This window comes from Podarcis muralis, chromosome 13 (genome assembly GCF_964188315.1).
Source record: "Podarcis muralis chromosome 13, rPodMur119.hap1.1, whole genome shotgun sequence".
Lineage (NCBI taxonomy): Eukaryota > Metazoa > Chordata > Lepidosauria > Squamata > Lacertidae > Podarcis > Podarcis muralis.
Genome location: NC_135667.1, coordinates 10176472 through 10195576, shown reverse-complemented (window position 1 = coordinate 10195576; position 19105 = coordinate 10176472). Strand labels below are relative to the sequence as shown.

Genomic DNA, 19105 nt, shown 5'->3' with positions numbered 1-19105 from the left:
TGACAGACTCTAGGGTTGTGCGCTCATCTCACTCTAGAGGCCGGGAGCCAGCGCTGTCCGCAGACACTTCCGGGTCACGTGGCCAGCGTGATGAAGCTGCTCTGAAGGCAGCCCTGTTTAGGGAAGTTTTTAATGTGTGACATTTTAATGTATTTTTAATTTTTGTTGGAAGCCACCCAGAGTGTCTGGGGAGGCCCAGCCAGATGGGCGGGGTACAAATAAATTATTGTCTTCTAAATGTCAGGTAGTTGAGTCCAATCCCTGACATCTACTGAATGATGTAACTGACCGTGTGTTTTAAACGAGTCTTATGTTATTTATGAACCTCATTTTTTGTATTTGTTTTAATCATTGATGCAATCCCTGGATTCGCTTGGAGAAAAGGTGATACATAAATGCAATATATAATGTAACAGTAATAATATACCACCACCTCCCCCCTTTCAATACCTCTCATTATAGTTTGCCAACATGAGATATCATTATAGATTTACAGTGGTACCTCGGGTTACATATGCTTCAGGTTACAGACGCTTCAGGTTACAGACTCCGCTAACCCAGAAATAGTACCTCGGGTTATGAACTTTGCTTCAGGATGAGAACAGAAATCGCGCAGTAGCGGCAGCAGGAGGCCCCATTAGCTAAAGTGGTGCCTCAGGTTAAGAACAGTTTCAAGTTAAGAACGGACCTTCAGAATGAATTAAGTTCTTAACCAGAGGTACCACTGTATTTTGAAAACAAATGAAATCCCCACCCACTAGGTGGCTGTGGGTGATCCTGAGGGAAATAGATTGATGTTATGGGAACTGGTGGTGATGAAGCCTGATGACATAAATTGCCATGTTGCTACCATCTAGGACTAGGTGAATCCCAGAACCATTGGTGAAATACCCAAGACAAAGTGAGAGTTATTGTTATGCTCACAGCATGCATTCTGGAGTGATTTTGGATTAGAGATTATTTTACTGTAACAGGAGAATATTTTTGTCTTCTATGGTTTCAGGTTAAAGAGATACACAGGTTGCTCATATGCCACAGTCAAAAAGAGTACAATCTGTGTACCTGCATACCCAAATAGTTGAGCTATACGCTCATACAGCTATTCACATATAATGTTCAATGAGTGTACAGTGTGTACATGTGTACACAACAGCAGAATTGTACAGATCAACAAGTGTAGACTCTTTCACATAGAAACTTGTACATGTCTACCTCTGTTCAGTGTAACATGTGAACAAGCCTAAGCTGAGAAAGGATTGGAGTTCTTTTCTCACCTAGGCATTGACTTTATGTTTAAGAGTGGTGACTGTTTTGAAATGCAGAGAAAGAAGACTAAGGAAACACTGGAAAGGACTGCGGCGTAAAATAAAGAGAGCTTCAATTTCTGCAGGCTATAGAACATCTGACATTACATCAAGCAGAAAGGTAAGATTTTGTGATGGGATGAGTTCAACATAGTTAAGCATTATAAGACATCATCTACCACCAGGACCAGCTCTGCTATCAGGTGGAGTGGACAGTCATCTCAAGCAGCTGCTGTTTATCCTGAATGTCATTTGCTGTTTATCCTGAATGTCTTTGGCCAGTCCTGCTAGTTTTCTCCAGTTCTGCATGCTCTTCTCTCCTTTGCCACTGTGAGGAGAAGTTTTGATTAACCGCAGTTTGCTGTGCCATCAAAACCTGGGCAAACTGTAGTTACTCTTATCTATCAATAGAAACAAGCCAATGACAAACCACAGCTGATGCAAATTTAATAAATAATAATTTATTAATTACATTTAAATAACAACAACAGCATCAATTAATAACCGACTAGGTTTTTGCTAACCATCATTAACCACAGTTAAGGAGTTTGGATGACACAGGAACATAAGGCACACTAAACATTGGTTACTCTAAATCAGAACCTGAAAGAACCTGAAGCATCTTATCATCTCCTTATGCCTATATCAGAGGAGAGAAAGGGAAGATGAGTGTACATTCTTGAAACACCATACCACAATTTGGTGTTGTCTCTGAACACAGTCAATATCTAGAACTATTGAGCTTCAGAACCTAGGAAACTCCATTCTGCTGAGATAGACTATCATCCTTTATTGCATCAGCTCCCCAGAGTCTCAGGCCAGTATTGATTTCCCCCATCTCTGTTTCCTGAGATTATTTCGGCAGGTGACGATTTCAGGGTTTGAACCAAAGGGTATATTCTGTTTCTGAGAGAATCACCTTTCATCTTTAAGAAAGAAATGGAACCAAAATGGACACATTCGGAATTCAATTGTTTTGCAAATTCTGGATCTGAGAATACTTGTTTGATAATTGCCTCCCAGACTGAATTTTAGCATGGCTTGTAAGATTCGTGTGCCAAGCCAATTTTTATGGCAAGCCAGTGTCATTTTTGTTTCTTAGGATCATACAGAGCTGTTATATTCTGTGTCAGACCTGGGTGGCTCTACAGGGTTTTAGGCAGGAGGTCTCTCCCAGACCTACCTAGAGATGCCTGGGATTGAAAGTGAGACCTGTTTTATGTTATTCCTGGAGAATAGCTGGAGTGAGTAAACAGAGATGATACAGTGGTACCTTGGGTTACATACGCTTCAGGTTACATACACTTCAGGTTACAGACTCTGCTAACCCAGAAATAGTACCTCGGGTTAAGAACTTTGCTTCAGGATGAGAACAGAAATCGCGCGGCGGCGGCAACAGGAGGCCCCATTAGCTAAAGTGGTGCTTCAGGTTAAGAACAGTTTCATGTTAAGAACGGACCTCCGGAACAAATTAAGTACTTAACCCGAGGTACCACTGTATTAAGTTTCAGAGACAACTTCTGTTTTCAGTTGTAGCCAAGGTCTTCTGAAATTGGAGTTACAAAAAATTAACTTGTGTTTTGGCTACTGTACAAAGCTATAATACAAAAACCTGCTAGTGAAGAATGAAATCCTTACAAAAAACAAAGCAAAACAACCTACTCTTACAGCTCGAACAACTTTATTTGGCGATCAGTACTATGAACACGGGGGGCGCTGTGGGGGATGCGGGTGATGCTGTGGTCTAAACCACAGAGCCTAGGGCTTGCCGATCAGAAGGTCAGCCGTTCGAATCCCTGCAACGGGGTGAGCTCCCGTTGCTCGATCCCAGCTCCTGCCAACCTAGCAGTTTGAAAGCATGTCAAAGTGCAAGTAGAGAAATAGGAACTGCTCCGGCGGGAAGGTAAACAGCATTTCCGTGTGCTGCTCTGGTTCACCAGAAGCAGCTTAGTCATGCTGGCCACATCACCTGAAAGCTGTACGCCGGCTCCCTCGGCCAGTAAAGCGAGATGAGCATTGCAACCCCAGAGTCATTCGTGACTGGACCTAATGGTCAGGGGTCCCTTTACCTTTACTATGATTTTCAGCAAAATTAATCTCTGAGCATAGCAGTCCAACTAAAAACTTGAACACCTAGTTTGAAATTCATATAACTAATGGTCTAGACGTTTGATATTCCATGTGAAAATTGAGGGTACAGTTTGGAATCTGCCACCCACCCGCAATGTTAATTTTATCTGTACTTTCATTTTATCTCCTAGAAATAACCTAAGTGGCTACAAGTAATTTTATCCAGAACTGAGCAGTTGATGTGGCATGCCAACCCCTTCTCTCCCTTGTTTGGATTTTGCAGTCTAATAATTCACAACGCTAAGGTGAACATTAAGTTACATGGAGTGTGAAAACCAAACGGGACAGTACCATTTCATCATTGTCGGGTTTCCTTATCCCCGTGAACTACGAGTCCCATTGTTCCTCTTCTTCTTGCTCATCTACCTGCTCACCTTCATAGGAAACCTCATGATCCTCTTGGCAGTGGCATTTGAGCCCCGGCTGCACAAACCTATGTATTGGTTCCTTTGCCACTTGTCCTTCTTGGATATGACTGTCTCCTCAGTGGTGGTACCCAAGGTGGTCGCTGGGTTTCTTGAAGGTGGTGGGGTCATCTCCTTTGGTGGTTGCGTGACCCAACTCTTCTTCTTCCACTTCCTGGGCTGCACTGAATGTTTCCTTTATACCGTCATGGCCTATGACCGCTTCCTGGCCATCTGCAAGCCGCTCCGTTACGGCACTATTATGAGCCATAAAGCTTGCCTCTGCCTCTCCTTTGGGACCTGGTTTGGGGGCTCCTTGCACTCTATGATACAGACCACTCTCACCTTCCACTTGCCCTATGGCCATGGGGACCAAGTGGGCTATATCTTCTGTGACATCCCCGCTGTGCTTAAGCTGGCCTGTGCTGACACGGCACTCAATGAGATGGTGACCTTTGTAGACATTGGCTTCTTGGCCATGACCTGCTTCTTCCTCATCCTCACATCCTACGTGTACATCATCTCTGCAATCCTGAGGATCCGTAGTGCTGAGGGACGCCGCCGAGCATTCTCCACTTGCGCTGCTCACATCACAGTTGTCATAACTTACTATGTTCCCCTAGTGTTCATCTATCTGAGACCAGGGTCTGAAGACCCACTGGACGGAGTGGTGGCTGTGTTCTACACCACTGTAACCCCACTCCTGAATCCCGTCATTTATACATTGAGGAACAAGGAGATGAAGTGTGCATTAAGAAAGCTGTGGAGCAGGAAAATGTCCTCACCAATTGAATGATTACCTGGGCAGCTAATAGGATTTCACTGGCCATTAGCTGTGTTCACTCAGACAATATGGGGAATGCTATCTTATACTATGTTGGTGCATAATAGAAATGTGTTCATTTTCCAATGGTGTCTGTGGTGAACAAGAATCTTGGGTGATCTAAAGAATGTTTCTAGCTAATCAGTTTTCTTAAAGGTGGGCATACGGGAAAGGGAATGTGGGATGAATCAACTTCCCCATACATATGGGGCTGGGGTTTGTTGTGGGGGTGCTGTTGGTTTTTCTGTATCTTTATTCTAGATCTTGTTGTGATTTATATGGAAATTGTTCTATTTCGTTGGGTATTTTTTAAATGTTTATGACTACTTTTGTTATGTTGTAGTTATGCATTTTTTTAAAAATGTAAGTTGCCTTGAGCATGGTTTTAACTGTGCAAAGGTGGCATACATATAAAGTCATGTATGTATATATGTAATTTTGTTTGTATGCCACCTTTCCATAGTTGAAACCATGCTCAAGGCAGCTTACAACTAGGAAAAAACCCACACAATTCTGACATAACAAAACTAGTTACAAAATACACAAAAATACACAACAAAATTAAACAATTTCCACATAATAAGATCTAAAGATTTTTTTTTTGGTATAACAATAACAGCAACAACCTCCCCAACAAAACCCATAAAAAATACCCCAGCCCAAGAGTCCGTTTAACAGCCTCGGGTTCTGTAGCTGAAGTCAATCAGGGCCCTGTGCTCCCAGGCCAAGTGGAAAGGGGCTGCATGGCAGGGAGACGGCCTTCCAAGATTCACGCTTCTGATGGGAATAAGCACCAGCCATGGCAGAACTCAACAAACTTTTCTCACCAAGTTCTCACCTGCTCAAGCTGTACAACTGCAGCAACACAAGGCTATCTATGCTCTTAACTTGGGGTGGCAGGAAGATATAAAATCCTCAGGCAGGCTGAACCAATTTGCTTTGGCTTCTTCATCACCCCTCCCCCCCACCTGGCTGCAACTCCTTTGGGCGACTGACCAGAGTCAGCGGAGCAACGCACGTAAATTTTAGTCTTATACAGCAAGCTTTGTACACACACACACACACACACACACACACACACACTTATTTATCCATCCAGGGAAGCAAGATGAATGGATTCATCCAGAGAAGCAAGATGGCACTATAAGAGTCTGATGACACATTCCCACTAGGCAAAAAACTCAATGTGCAAAGCAGGACAAATGAAGGGGTGTGTGGAGGTGGTGGTAGAGGAGTAAGGACTTACTCCCTGGTAAATGTTATAGTAGGGGTGGCAACCTCGAGACCGAGGACCAAATGCAATCCTCTGCCCCCTTAAATCAAGTAAATAAAATAAAATTTCAAGTAAATAAAATTTCTACTAAAAGTAGAAATAATCAGAATATTTGAAACTGAGATGCTCACTGGGGTCACATTGTAGCGCATTCTAGCAATGCAACTGGCAATCAGACTGAGTGATAGGTGTGGCTTCCGTGAACTGACCAATCGTGTTGCAGGTAGTTCAGTTCTGGAACAGGACAGGTGGGTGTCTTCCCTCCCTCCTCTGCCCATGTGTCTAGGCCACACCCCCTTTCCCAAGCCACACCCCTGATCAGCCCTGCTTCATACTCTCCTCTTGCCTGGCTGGAATGTGACAGGGAGCTCTGACAATGCTCCTTGCTTGCCTGAATGGAGAATAGAATGAGAGCCCTGCTGGTTCAGGCACAGTTTCATCTAGCCCAGCATCCTGTTCTCACAGTGGCCACCCAGATGCCCATGGGAAGTTTTCAAGGAGGGCCTGAGTGCAACATCATTTTTCCCTCCTGTACTTTCCAGCAGCTGGAATTAAGACTCATACAGTGGAGATAAAACATAGCCATCAGGGTTTGTGACCACTGATAACCTTATCCTCCATGAATCTCTCTAATCTAAAGTCATCAAAGTTGGAGTCTATCGTTGTGTCTTCATGGCTTAAGCATGATGTTGATGATGATGATGCTTACAATTTATATTTCACCCTTTATCAGAAGATCCTAGGGCAGTGTACCACATTAAAAACACATTAAAAGGTAAAGGTAAAGGGACCCCTGACCATTAGGTCCAGTTGTGACCGACTCTGGGGTTGCGGCGTTCATCTCGCTTTATTGGCTGAGGGAGCCAGTGTACAGCTTCCAGGTCATGTGGCCAGCATGACTAAGCCGCTTCTGGAGAACCAGGGCAGCGCACGGAAACGCCATTTACCTTCCCACTGCAGTGGTACCTATTTATCTACTTGCACTTTGACGTGCTTTTGAACTGCTAGGTTGGCAGGAGCAGGGACCAAGCAACGGGCGCTCACCCTGTCGCGGGGATTTGAACCACCGACCTTCTGATCAGTAAGTCCTAGCCTCTGTGGTTTAACCCACAGCGCCACCTGCATCCCAAAAACACATTACAGAGCATCAATGATTAAAACATAATAAAAAATCATAACGTCAGGCAGCCTAATAGGATACAGAGAGGCATACAAGCATGTGTAGAAATTAACTTATTATACAAAGGTAAAACTCACATCCTTAGCTGTGTCTACTTTTGCCTCTGGCCCCACCTACAACTGGAGTATGGCCCCTGTAAACCCAGAGGGAATGTAGCTTTTGCTATGTAAAAGTTATCCCTCCCCTGTGTTTGCTAGGAAAAGGAAGCTTTTGTCTCTCAACAGGGGAAATTAATGAAGTAATCCTGCTAGAATACCCAGAGGAAACTGTTATATTTGTCCTAGCTGGTTATGCCCTTGCCGATATCAGCAGCACAATGTTGCTGTGTCAGTCGCGTTGGGCGAAAGGAAGAGAGCGACAAGATTGCCCCCGTAATGGTGGGACCATCCCTGATACTCCCTGGGCATCACCCAAGGCCCTCTCAGGCCCCCATGGAGTGTATCCTTCCCCTAGAAGGCTGTGGCTTGGACTGTGCAAGTATATAGACTGGTGGACACTCAAGAACTGTGCCACACTGAAAACAATGTCTATATTCATCTTCACACTGCAGGTTTACAGGAGGTGAGAATATCTGAATGCAAAAGTTATGCTTCTATTAAGATATGCACATATCCTTCTCGGAAGCTCTCTAGCTGGTGGTTCATTCCTTAAACAGCATTGGGGAGCAGGTTCTGCTAGAACATCTCTTTCTGAATTTCAGTTGCTGGAAGCTACAGGAGAGAAGAGTGCTGCTGCACTCAGGTCTCATAGGCCTCCAGTTGACTGTAAGAACAGAATGCTGGACCAGATAGGCCTTTGGATGTTCTTATGTTTTAAAATGATTTTTAAAAATTAAAACGAATCCAGACTAGCAGCAAGCTAGTTCAGTAGAAAGCAATGCTTGTTCCCATTGTATGCTTGTCCGGAAAATATGCTGGAAGCTTGCAGACCGAGATCTGTAAAAAGCAGCTGTGACAAAGCGAGGAAAGTGTCCCCCTCCAAAACTTCAGAGAATTTAATTCTTCTAAAATTGGCTTTTCTTTTACAACGTTATAAAACACTGATGAAATTTAGGGAAATTCCTGGAAATTCAGGAAGTTTACTTTTAAACCTCAACGCTTTAATATCCATCAAGAAAACGTGACATCTTCTTTTAAATTTTGAGTTTGAGGTTTCGTTGTTTTTGTAAAAATAGCCAAATGTCAAATTCTAGTCCTGCATCCTGATATGATGGTGGCCAAGTTAGTAGATGCCTAAGAGAAGCTTAGGAAGCAAGGACTTCCATGCAGCAGCACTTTTCCCTACTTGCGATTTCAAGCAAGTGGAATTCAGAAGCATCCTTCCTCCAACAGTGAAGGTGGAACATAGTTATCAGGGTTAGCAATAAATACCTATGGCAGTTAAAAGAGAAAAAGGAGGGAGAGGGAGAAGGAGAGGGAGAAGGAGAAGGAGAAGGAGAAGGAATGGATAAAGAAAGAGAAAGAGACAGAGACAGAGACAGAGACAGAGACAGAGACAGAGACAGAGAAAATGAAACGAGCCTGACAATTATTATTTTCTTTCATCATTTGAATGCTTAAATTACTTTTCTTCCTGTTAGGAGCTGCAGGGCTCATACTGCCAACCTTTGTGTATACAGTGGTACCTCGGGTTACATACGCTTCAGGTTACACACTCCACTAAGCCAGAAATAGTGCTTCAGGTTTAGAACTTTGCTTCAGGATAGGAACAGAAATTGGGCTCTGGCGGCGTGACAGCAGCAGGAGGCCCCATTAGCTAAAGTAGTGCTTCAGGTTAAGAACAGTTTCAGGTTACCAAGTATGGACCTCTGGAACGAATTAAGTACTTAACCCGAGGTACCACTGTATATGTAACTACCCCTTGTGGTGAGCCACTGAACTGCATGTTGCAACGTGCATGTTCTCACATCCTTTGGTTATCCTTTGATCTTGTCTTGCCCTTCGGTTCAGATTACTCACTTTGTTCCTTGCCTCCTGTACTATCAGATGGACCCTGCCAACCAAACTGTGAAGGTCTTCATCCTGCAGGGGTTGCCAAACACAGCCGAACTCCCCCTTCTATTCTTCTTCATCTTCTTGGCCATCTACATGCTGACTGTGATGGGGAACCTCCTCATCCTGATCACCATCTTGTTTGAACCCCAGCTCCATAGTCTCCCCATGTACTTCTTCCTCTGCCACCTCTCCTTCCTAGACACCTGTCTCTCCTCTGTCACAGTGCCCAAAGTCTTGATGGGCTTCATAAGGTCCAGCTACAGAACCATCTCCTTTGGAGGCTGCATCATCCAGCTCTATACCTTCCACTTTTTGGCAAGCACCGAGTGCTTCCTTTACACCGTCATGGCTTATGACCGCTACCTTGCCATCTGCCGCCCGCTGAACTACAGTACACTCATGAACAGGAGGGTCTGCTCTGGTCTCACAGCTGGGACCTGGCTCACTGGTTCCTTTCATGCCGCTATCCATACCAGCCTGACGTTCCGTCTGCCCTACTGTGGTCCCAACCAAGTGGACTACTTCTTTTGTGACATCCCACCAGTGCTCAAATTAGCCTGTGCCGACACAGCTGTGAACCATGCCGTCATACTGGCCAACATTGGTGCCGTGGCTGCCGGCTGCTTTGTGCTCATATGTATCTCCTATGCCTACATCACATCTGCCATTTTGAAAATCCAAACAACGGAGGGAAGGCGGCGGGCCTTCTCCACTTGCAGTGCTCACCTTACAGTGGTGCTGCTCTACTACGGACCTCCAGTCTTTATATACTTGCGTCCATCTTCAAGTGCCTCCACCTATGGGACTCTGGCTGTTTTCTACACCATCATCACTCCTATGTTGAACCCATTCATATACACATTGCGGAAATAGGAAGTGAAAAGAGCGTTGAGGAAATCATTCAAGAGACATATTGCTTCTCAGGAACGATAGTTTGGGCAGTCAGATTCCACAGGGCAGATAAGCTCTGTACAAATTTAGGAGCAGATTTATTGGACCGGGATAGAAGAGGGGTTGGGGAACCATTTTCAACATGAGGGCCACAGTCCCATCTGTGAAAACCTCTTAGGGACACATACCAGTGGTGGCATGACCAGAAGCAAAAACACATAGAGCGACAGAACTGGAGCGGTCCAACTTTCATACAATATAGTAGTGAGTGATTTGAATGTTCTTACTCTTAGCTGTGGTATGCCTTCTCTTTACTCCAATGGAATTTTCTAATGTTAAACCTTTAGTAATATACATACAAGCAATCTCTATTTCAGTGTGAATTAAACAATTATACTTAACAGAGTGTGTGTCACTTGTTTGGATATGCATCCTAGCTTGTTTAGTCCTGCATGACACCTAATTTATAACACTTTCCTGCTTTCCACTCTGTTCCGATTTGAGATATATAGAGAGATACATAGTCTGAGTTTGATTCCTTCATCCAATGGCCGCCAGTTCAATCTGCACTATACATTTCAAGCAGTATGATATCACTTTAAACTGCCTTGCCTTCCTCCAAAGAATCCTGTGAACTCTAGTTCCTCAAGGAACTCTCCCAGTTACAATCCTCAGCAGTCCATGAGAAGAGGGATTGAGGAATTGAGTGTTAAAGAGCTAGTGTGGTGTAGTGGTTAAGAGCGGTAGTCTCGTAATCTGGGGAACCAGGTTCACGTCCCCACTCCTCCACATGCAGCTGCTGGGTGACCTTGGGCTAGCCACACTTTTCTGAGGTCTCTCAGCCCCACTCACCTCACAAAGTGTTTGTTGTGGGGGAGGAAGGGAAAGGAGAATGTTAGCCGCTTTGAGACTCCTTCTGGTAGTGATAAAGCGGGAAATCAAATCCAAACTACTAAAGCACTCTGGGAATGGTAGCTCTCTGAGGGCAATAAGGGTCTTCTAACAATGCTCAGCACCTTCAATAAAGCAGAATTCCCATGATTCTTTGGGCGAAGCCATGGCTGTTTAAAGTGCTTTGATATCTCTTTAAATGTATAGTGCAAATGAGGGCTACATATCCGACTTCTGATTGAAGCCAGCTGGGCCACTGTAGCGTAAGGAATGACAGCCATGCCCTCTGGGTAATCTCAAGGCAGGGAGATAAGAGCTCAGGGAGTTCTTAACCTATCCTGGACCCAACTTGCACAGGGCTTTATAAATTAAGAGCCTCACATAAGGAGCACTGTGGAATTTTGAGATTTCAAAACCGGTCTTCGGAAAACCAACAGCAAGTTCCATTGTTCTTGGTTGGGGGCGGGAGCGGGGCAAGCAGTTTTGCTAAGCACAGTTCTGGATATAACCAAACCACGTCCTCTCATTTCAAGGCTGTATCATTTCAAACTGAGAGGAAGGGGAACAAATGCTGAATGCTCCTCAGCCCAGACATGGGTTTCAGGAAACATGACCGGTTTTTCGAACTGGGCAACAGAACCTTGCGAGCGCCACAACTATGATGTAGAATGGAAGGGAAGAGGTGGGGGAGGGGCACACAGAATTTTGGCATCACACAGAGTGCTGCTGAAATTTGAGGTGCCAAGGTCTGCCACTACTCAGCCCCACGAAGAGCTCCATGCACATGGATTGAGTCAGGGAGAAAGTTGCTGGCTAGACTTTCTCCTTGCCCATTAGTTTCCTATGGCTAAAAAAAATATTATGATGAGTCAGTGAAACCTTCGGCATCAACCGCTCCCACTGAAATGGTAGTTTTCCTCCCTGTCTTACTGTTATTGGGGCTACCCAGCGAAGGAGGGAGCATTCCTGATATCCCCTGGGCACCAGCCAAAGGCCTCTCAGCCCCCTATGGAGCGTATCCTTCCCCCTGTGGTTTGGACTGTACAAGTATATAGACTAGTGGACACTCAGGAACTGTTCCACATTGAAAACAATGCCTACATTCATCATAGCACTGCAGCTTTACAGGAGGTGAGTGTACCTGAATGCAAAAGCTATGCTTCTATTAAGATATGCATGTGTTCTCCTTCTGGGAAGCTCTCTAGATGATGGTTCAATACCTAAACAATGCTGGAGGTCAGGTTCTCCTAACAATATCTCTTCCTGAATTCCAGTTGCTGGGAGCTGCAGGAGAGAAGAGGCGGCGGGCCTTCTCCACTTGCAGTGCTCACCTTACTGTGGTGCTGCTCCAGTATGCGCCTCCAGTCTTTATATATTTACATCCATCTTCAAGTGCCTCCACCTATGGAGCACTGGCTGTGTTCCAAACCATGATCACTCCCATGTTGAACCCATTCATATACACACTGAGGAATAAGGAAGTGGAAAGGGCATTGAGGAAATTGTTCGACAGGCATGCCGCTTCTCAGGAACGATAGTTTGGGAGATCAGATTCCACAGGGCGAATAGGCTCTGCACAAGTTTAGGAGCACAACAGTGTTGAGTCTGCAGAACCATGTTCCCACTGTCAGAACTGCAAGATGTCCCCACATTTGGAGCTACAAGCCCAGTTACACCTGAGCTCGAGATAAGGGAGGGTCAGGAAGTAACTTTTCTGTAGCCAAGTAGATGAATACCTGACTTAAGTATGCATTCCTAGCCACAAGTGACTCAGGAAATCATGCAACTGTGTGCTTGCTACAATTGTATAAATGCTTTGTGCTTTGTGTGCTCTACACTCAGTCTTTTGGAGATATCTTGCCAAGACTCACTGCTACAGCCTTGAGTAAACTCTTTTTGCTTTCCGCCTGCGGTTTCTTTACTGGCTTGGGAGGGACAGTGTTCTGGATTTGGTTCCAATAACAGGGCCACAGCCCCTTTTGTGCAACCTTGTTTGGGACCCACGCAAGTGGGAGGCATGACCAGAGGCAGAAATTAGCAAGACAGAGAAACCAGTAGGAGAACACTTCAATCTCCCAGGACATTCTATACAAGATCTCAAAGTAGCTGTTTTACTACAAAGGAATTTCAGAAATAGACTGGAAAGAGAAGCTGCTGAATTGCAACTCATTACCAAATTTAAAACCATGGAGAGACCTGGTCTGAACAAAGACATTGGATTCTTAGCTCATTATACATGACAAAGCCATTTTTCACCTTCTCACCCCTTGCTTTTTCCTGTAAGACCTATTGCAGTCGTTAAGAGTCGTCAACAGGCTCATCACAGCTATCTGCCAATCACCCATTCCCACCACCCTTCTGAGTAAAACCCCTTCCCACCTTCTCACTATATAGAAGGATCTGGCAACTTCTGTTTCAGTGTATCTGAAGAAGTGTGCATGCACACGAAAGCTCATACCAAGAACTAACTTAGTTGGTCTTTAAGGTGCTACTGGAAGGAATTTTTGTTTTGTTTTGACTATGGCAGACCAACACGGCTACCTATCTGTAACAGCAGCGTCCAGGTTCTGGTGAGATCTCACAAGAGGCCTGTGAGGATCATAGATTTGTGGGGTTGGAAGGGACCCCGAAGGTAATCCTGTCCCAACTCTCTTTGAATCAGAAATCCTGTCTACAGCCATCCCTGTGTGCCTCGTGGATGGGTTGACCCTGCCTTCTTCAGACAGGTAGCAATGGCCACCAACTTAAATGGTTTTAAAGGAGAATTAGACATGGAGGATAAAGCTATCAATGGCTCCTAACCACAATGGTCTACTCCATACAGGGCAAATATCTCTCTGCCCCCCCCCCCCGTTTCCCAGAGTTTTTTAAGGGGGGGGACTTCTGTCTGGCTCGTTTACATCGTGTGGTCCGATGCACACTCGGCGCTGCACGTAAGATGCAGATCAGGTGGCTTGCCAGCTGTGCCATCCTCGTTCAGCGCCAGGGTCGCACAGGACACTTCCCCACTCTGCTCGCAGACTCCACAGGGAGGCACACAGGCAGCGACGTGGCCAGAGAGGGGCGCCCTGTGCCCACCCCTGATCACGCCCATCAGGCACCCAGGCAGCCCCGGTGGGAGGGCATGCCAGGAAGTACCCTGAGAGGAGAGGAGTGGGCCGCCCCAGAGTGGAGAAGGGAGCGCGCCCTGATACTCCTTCCCAGACACTCAGCCTGTGGTGCCCTCCAAAATCTGGCGCCCCGCGCAACTAACGTCTATGGGTAAGAAGCCCCTGACTCCATTGTCAGATGCCCCTGATTGGCAGTTGCAGAGAATCAAAGGTGGCGAGAGTGGTATTGTGATCAGTTTCTGCTTGCAGGCTTCCCATAGTCATTTGGTTGGCTTGCTGAGAGAAGATGTTGCTAGACTAGTCGATTGGCTTGATCCACCAGGGTTTATCCAATGCTCTTATCTTGGAATATTTCTATTTCCTGTTTCCTCACTAGTTTTATCCCTTAAGCATGCCAGCACATGGGAACACATGATGCTGCCGTACACTGAGTCAGACCACTGGTTCACCTCGCTCAGTATCTTCTCTGGGAGAGACTTTCCAGAGTTTGAGGGGGGGACCTCTCCCAGCCCTTCCCACAGGGGATCGAACCTGTGACCTCCTGCATACAAGGCAGAGGCCCTACCACTGAACTACTGAGCCAGCAGCATTTCCAAGATGTTAACGGAAAAATCCGAGGGCTCCCTTGGACAAAAAAACAAAGACACCAACCAGGATTACTTGTGGCAAAACAGCAGCCTGTAGGCTTGGCCTTTATTGATCTGTTGCAACAGGGTGCTCCCCTAACCTGCAGGAGAGAGGAGGGACCCAGAAAAATGGTGTGCAAGGCCTTATAAAGACTTTTGAAATTTCCACCCTGTAGATCAAGACCACCCCCAGAAACATCAAACATACATCACAAAAGGGGTGTAACCTAAGACCACCCCTCAGATACATCACACCTACATCACAGAAAAGGCGGTCTAAAACAGAAATTTGAATATTGTTTTTCTCCTGTTGTTGTTTATCTCCTGTCTGGCGGGTTACTTGATTGGATTGCCTGGGGAGCCTGGCCGTTCTTTTGTAGTGATAAATACTTAGTTTCTGGGCCATGTCACAGGCTCACACCCTATTCAAACACAGACATACCCTTAAGACAGGATTTGTGAAGGAAAAGACAATGGGGAGGCTTTTCCAGTTTGACCTTGCAGAGAAAACATTTGCTCGGTTTAGGAATCAATGGTTCCAGGTTGGCCTTCCTGTGCTGATCTATGTATGTGCTTGGTTGGTACACTTATGAACATTACCATATATCTAAGACCATAAAATTCCTATCACAAAGAGAAGCAAAGGCATTTGTTTTTCATTCCCCAGCATGGCTCCCTAGTCCATTTGCTTCAGAAATGTTACACGATACCCTTTCCCCTGTCCTCAGCATCTGCTTAGCATTTGCTCATTTCATTGGAGAGCGAAACCCACAGGGGAAAGGAATTCCGTGAGGTTGCCGCGCTAATGAAGTCAATCGTGTGACCTCCCCGATTGGTGTAATCGGAACATTAAACCCACTGCATGCTTGCAGAGAGTGCGCGAAGCCTAGGAACCACGCAGCTGCCTCTCAAATAGACCTATTGTTACCTGTTAATGCTGTAATTGGCCTGGAGGGAACGGCAGGAGTTCAAACTGTTTGATTTGACTTTGGCTCGCCTCCATTTCGGCTGTGCCATAAATTGCACGGGGCTTTGAATTCTCTCCTTAAGCATTCAAACACTGGTGCCGCTCCCAAGGCCTTGCCTAACTAGACACCGGGGAGGGCTCTAATTAAAGGCGCTGTTTAATTAGACAGGGGGAATTGCATGACCCAAAAGCCATTAGAAACAAATGAGACAATTAAAGATTCAGCCAAGTTCAGAGCTAGGAAATCCCTGTGGGTGCCTCTAATGAGCTCCGTGGAGGATCAGACGTTAACATGGAAACACTTTCCCTTATCAACTGCAGAAATACAAGTTGAAATTGGATGGTTGTCAAATAAATCTTCTTTATCAACGTTCCTAATGTCAGGCACTTGAATACTTAGTAAACATTAGCTTTGAGCCATAACTGGATCACAGAAAATAAATATTGTAGTCTCAGTCTCAGCCTCAGTCTCTCTTTCTCTCTCTGTTGCTCCAATACAAATGATGCTGTTTCCAAAATAGTACGTACTGAACTTTTGGAATGGAAAGCTCAGAAGTCCTTCAATCCACTGAGCTGAAGAAATGCTGATACTATCCTCCAGGTTGAAGCCATGTGGTGTTAATATGTCTAGCATATGCTAGAGATGCTTTGTTGGCATCTCTATTGGAATTATTGATAAGTCCGACAGGCTACAGTTCTCAGAATTAAAGTGTTTAGCAACAAGTTGCTCCATTATTATTATTTTGGACACAATTGCTGACCTGCTGTTTCTAAAACTTGTGTGTAGGTCAACTGCAGTTTTGCCTACATGCTGTATATGTCGTTTTGGTGCCAGGGCCGTGCACGAACATCTGACGTCGGCCTGCCCTCTGGTGTGCATGCCCTGTGGCATGCTGACATCACCTGCGCACATCAGCGAGTGTGCTGATGTCATGTGTATGCGCCGGCAGGCATGCTGATGTCGGGTGTGCATGCCCCCATGCTGTGTGCAGCCCTGGCACAAAAAACTGTGGGCGCCCAGCCCCTTCATGGCAAATGTTGTGGAGGCTGGAGCCTCGAGAGCTCCAGGCACCCTATACCTATGCACACCCATTTGCTGTCAGGCAGAGCCACTTCCTTTTTTTTTTATCTTGGCGATCCATACTTAGGGGCTATTACCTCACCAGGAAAGGGACGTGGGTGGCACTGTGGCCTAGGACTTGCTGATCAGAAGGTCGGCGGTTCGAATCCCCGTGACGGGATGAGCTCCCGTTGCTCAGTCCCTGCTCCTGCCAACCTAGCAGTTCGAAAGCACGTCAAAGTGCAAGTAGATAAATAGGTACCGCTCTGGCGGGAAGGTAAATGGTGTTTCCGTGCGCTGCTCTGGTTCGCCAGAAGTGGCTTAGTCATGCTGGCCACATGACCTGGAAGCTGTACGCCAGCTGAATCGGCCAATAAAGTGAGATGAGTGCCGCAACCCCAGAGTCAGTCACGACTGGACCTAATGGTCAGGGGTCCCTTTACATTTACCTACCTCACCAGGAAGCTAGCCTGGCTATTCCAGGAATTGTCTCCATGCTGGATCTTGGAATAAAAAGGGGGCCCAGGCATGCAGCCTACCACCCCCAGACCTCATAACAATATCAGTTATATTGCAGGACCTGCAGGCAATGTCCTGTTTTACGTAATACAGTCATACCTCGTGTTGCATCCGCTCCATGTTGTGTCTTTTTGCGTTACGTCCTGTGGCAACCTGGAAATACCAGAATGGGTTACTTCTGGCTTTCGCCGCTCACACATGCTCAGAAGCACCAAATCGCGCCATGCGCCTGCGCAGACACAGCACTTCGAGTTGTGGGCATTTCACGTTACAGACGGGACTCCAGAACGGATCCCATCCTGTATGGTACCAACATTTCTGTGATGAAAATATATGTAATAAATTAGCATAACCTCCAACATTTATCCAATGGAAATAGGGACATCCTATTCCATACCCTGGTAGCGCTCCAGTGGGAAGGTAAACGGCGTTTCCGTGCGCTGCTCTCGTTCGCCAGAAGCGGCTTAGTCATGCTGGCCACATGACCCAGAAGCTGTACGCCGGCTCCCTTGGCCAATAAAGCGAGATGAGCACCGCAACCCCAGAGTCAGCCACGACTGGACCTAATGGTCAGGGGTCCCTTTACCTTTACCTATTCCATACCCTACAACATTTATCTGAAGAAAATAGGGACATACTACCATACCCTCCAACATTTCTTCCTATGTACACACACACACACACAAAGCTTAAATGGAGGGGAAATAAAATAATAAATTTGCATTCATTTTGTATTTAAGAAGTTTTAGATTTTGAACCCAATAAGCTTTATGTCTGAGTAGTTATGTATAGGGCTGCATTGTTATTTATTCCCAGTGAATAGGGACTTATTCCCAGTGAGTAGAGGATTGCAGCCTCAGTCCTTGACATCAAATAAGCAGCACACCAAATCTACTGCAAAGAAGTTAAAATCTGTTATATAACTATGTTAATAATAGTGAAAGCACACATTTGGGGAATGTGTGCATACAATACATTTAACGTATGTATAATTATGTTAGAGGAAACTGCTTGCAAAAATGTGTATCTAGGGCAAACTCACACACAGAAATGGACTAAAATGCTGACAAGTTTTTCATGAAGACTTTAAAAAAGAAAAGAAATCAGAATAATTCACACAGGCTGATGTTGAAAGACGGGAAAAATGAGAAGCAGAGAGAAAGTGAAACTAATAGATTCCTCCCATCCCTGGTCTGAGGTCAAATGCTATAGCAGCTCTTTGCTGGTTTTTATTTTGGCTCTCTGCTGCCACCTACTGATCTCATTGACTTCTAGCGCTGCAGATTGCATTGATTCCAACTGTAGAGAAGTCAAGAGTTCCCCAACCCACAAACAGTGGTGTTGTTGGGCGGCCGCTGGCAGTGGGAGGTGGGGGGAAGACAGGCACCCACAGGATAAAAATTATGGATGCCCAGGCCCTGGGGCCCCCTGGAGTTGATGCTCCTGCCCACAAGGGACATTAGCATTTTCTTCTAGAAAAAAAGGTGCTGTTACTCACTATGAAATTGTTATAGGGGTTGCAGTGTTCATCTTGCTTTCAGGCAGAGGGGGCCGGCGTTTGTCCACAGACAGCTTTCTGGTTCATGTGGCCAGCATGACTAAACTGCTTCTGGCGCAATGGGACACCGTGACGGAAGCCAGAGCGCCTGGAAATGCCGTTTACCTTCCTGCCAGAGCGGTACCTATTTATCTACTTGCACTGGTGTGCTTTTGAACTGCAAGGTTGGCAGGAGCTGGGACAGAGCAACGGGAGCTCACCCCGTTGTGGGGATTTGAACCGCCAACCTTCTGATTGGCAAGCCCAAGAGGCTCAGTGGTTTAGACCACAGCGCCACCTGCATCCCCTTATACCCTTGAGTACCCCCTGAAAAAAAAGTACTGGGCACTAGTTTAAGAGATTAATTAGTTAAATACAGTACTTATTTCGAATGAG

General features: G+C 45.7%; 2 protein-coding genes across 2 annotated transcripts; both read left to right on the top strand.

The window, feature by feature from the left end:
* The first annotated feature begins 3695 nt into the window (after positions 1-3695).
* Positions 3696-4634, top strand: LOC114583475 (olfactory receptor 10G6-like). Its single transcript, XM_028704793.2, has one exon. It carries the CDS (start codon positions 3696-3698, stop codon positions 4632-4634), a length of 939 nt encoding a protein of 312 aa, XP_028560626.2.
* Positions 4635-9099: 4465 nt separating this feature from the next.
* On the top strand, positions 9100-12428 carry LOC144325258 (olfactory receptor 10S1-like). Its single transcript, XM_077917977.1, has 2 exons — positions 9100-9968; positions 12356-12428. The coding sequence occupies exons 1-2, from the start codon at positions 9100-9102 to the stop codon at positions 12426-12428; spliced, it is 942 nt and encodes a 313-aa protein (XP_077774103.1).
* The last annotated feature ends 6677 nt before the right edge of the window (positions 12429-19105 follow it).

What these genes read in the sequence shown, in the direction of transcription:
- LOC144325258 (XM_077917977.1), top strand. Translation starts at nt 9,100, where the DNA reads ATGGACCCTGCCAACCAAACTGTGAAGGTCTTCATCCTGCAGGGGTTG. An exon ending in TTGAACCCATTCATATACAC is followed by an intron (nt 9,969 to 12,355) that starts ATTGCGGAAATA and finishes ATTCATATACAC; the next exon opens with ACTGAGGAATAAGGAAGTGG.
- LOC114583475 (XM_028704793.2), top strand. Translation starts at nt 3,696, where the DNA reads ATGGAGTGTGAAAACCAAACGGGACAGTACCATTTCATCATTGTCGGG.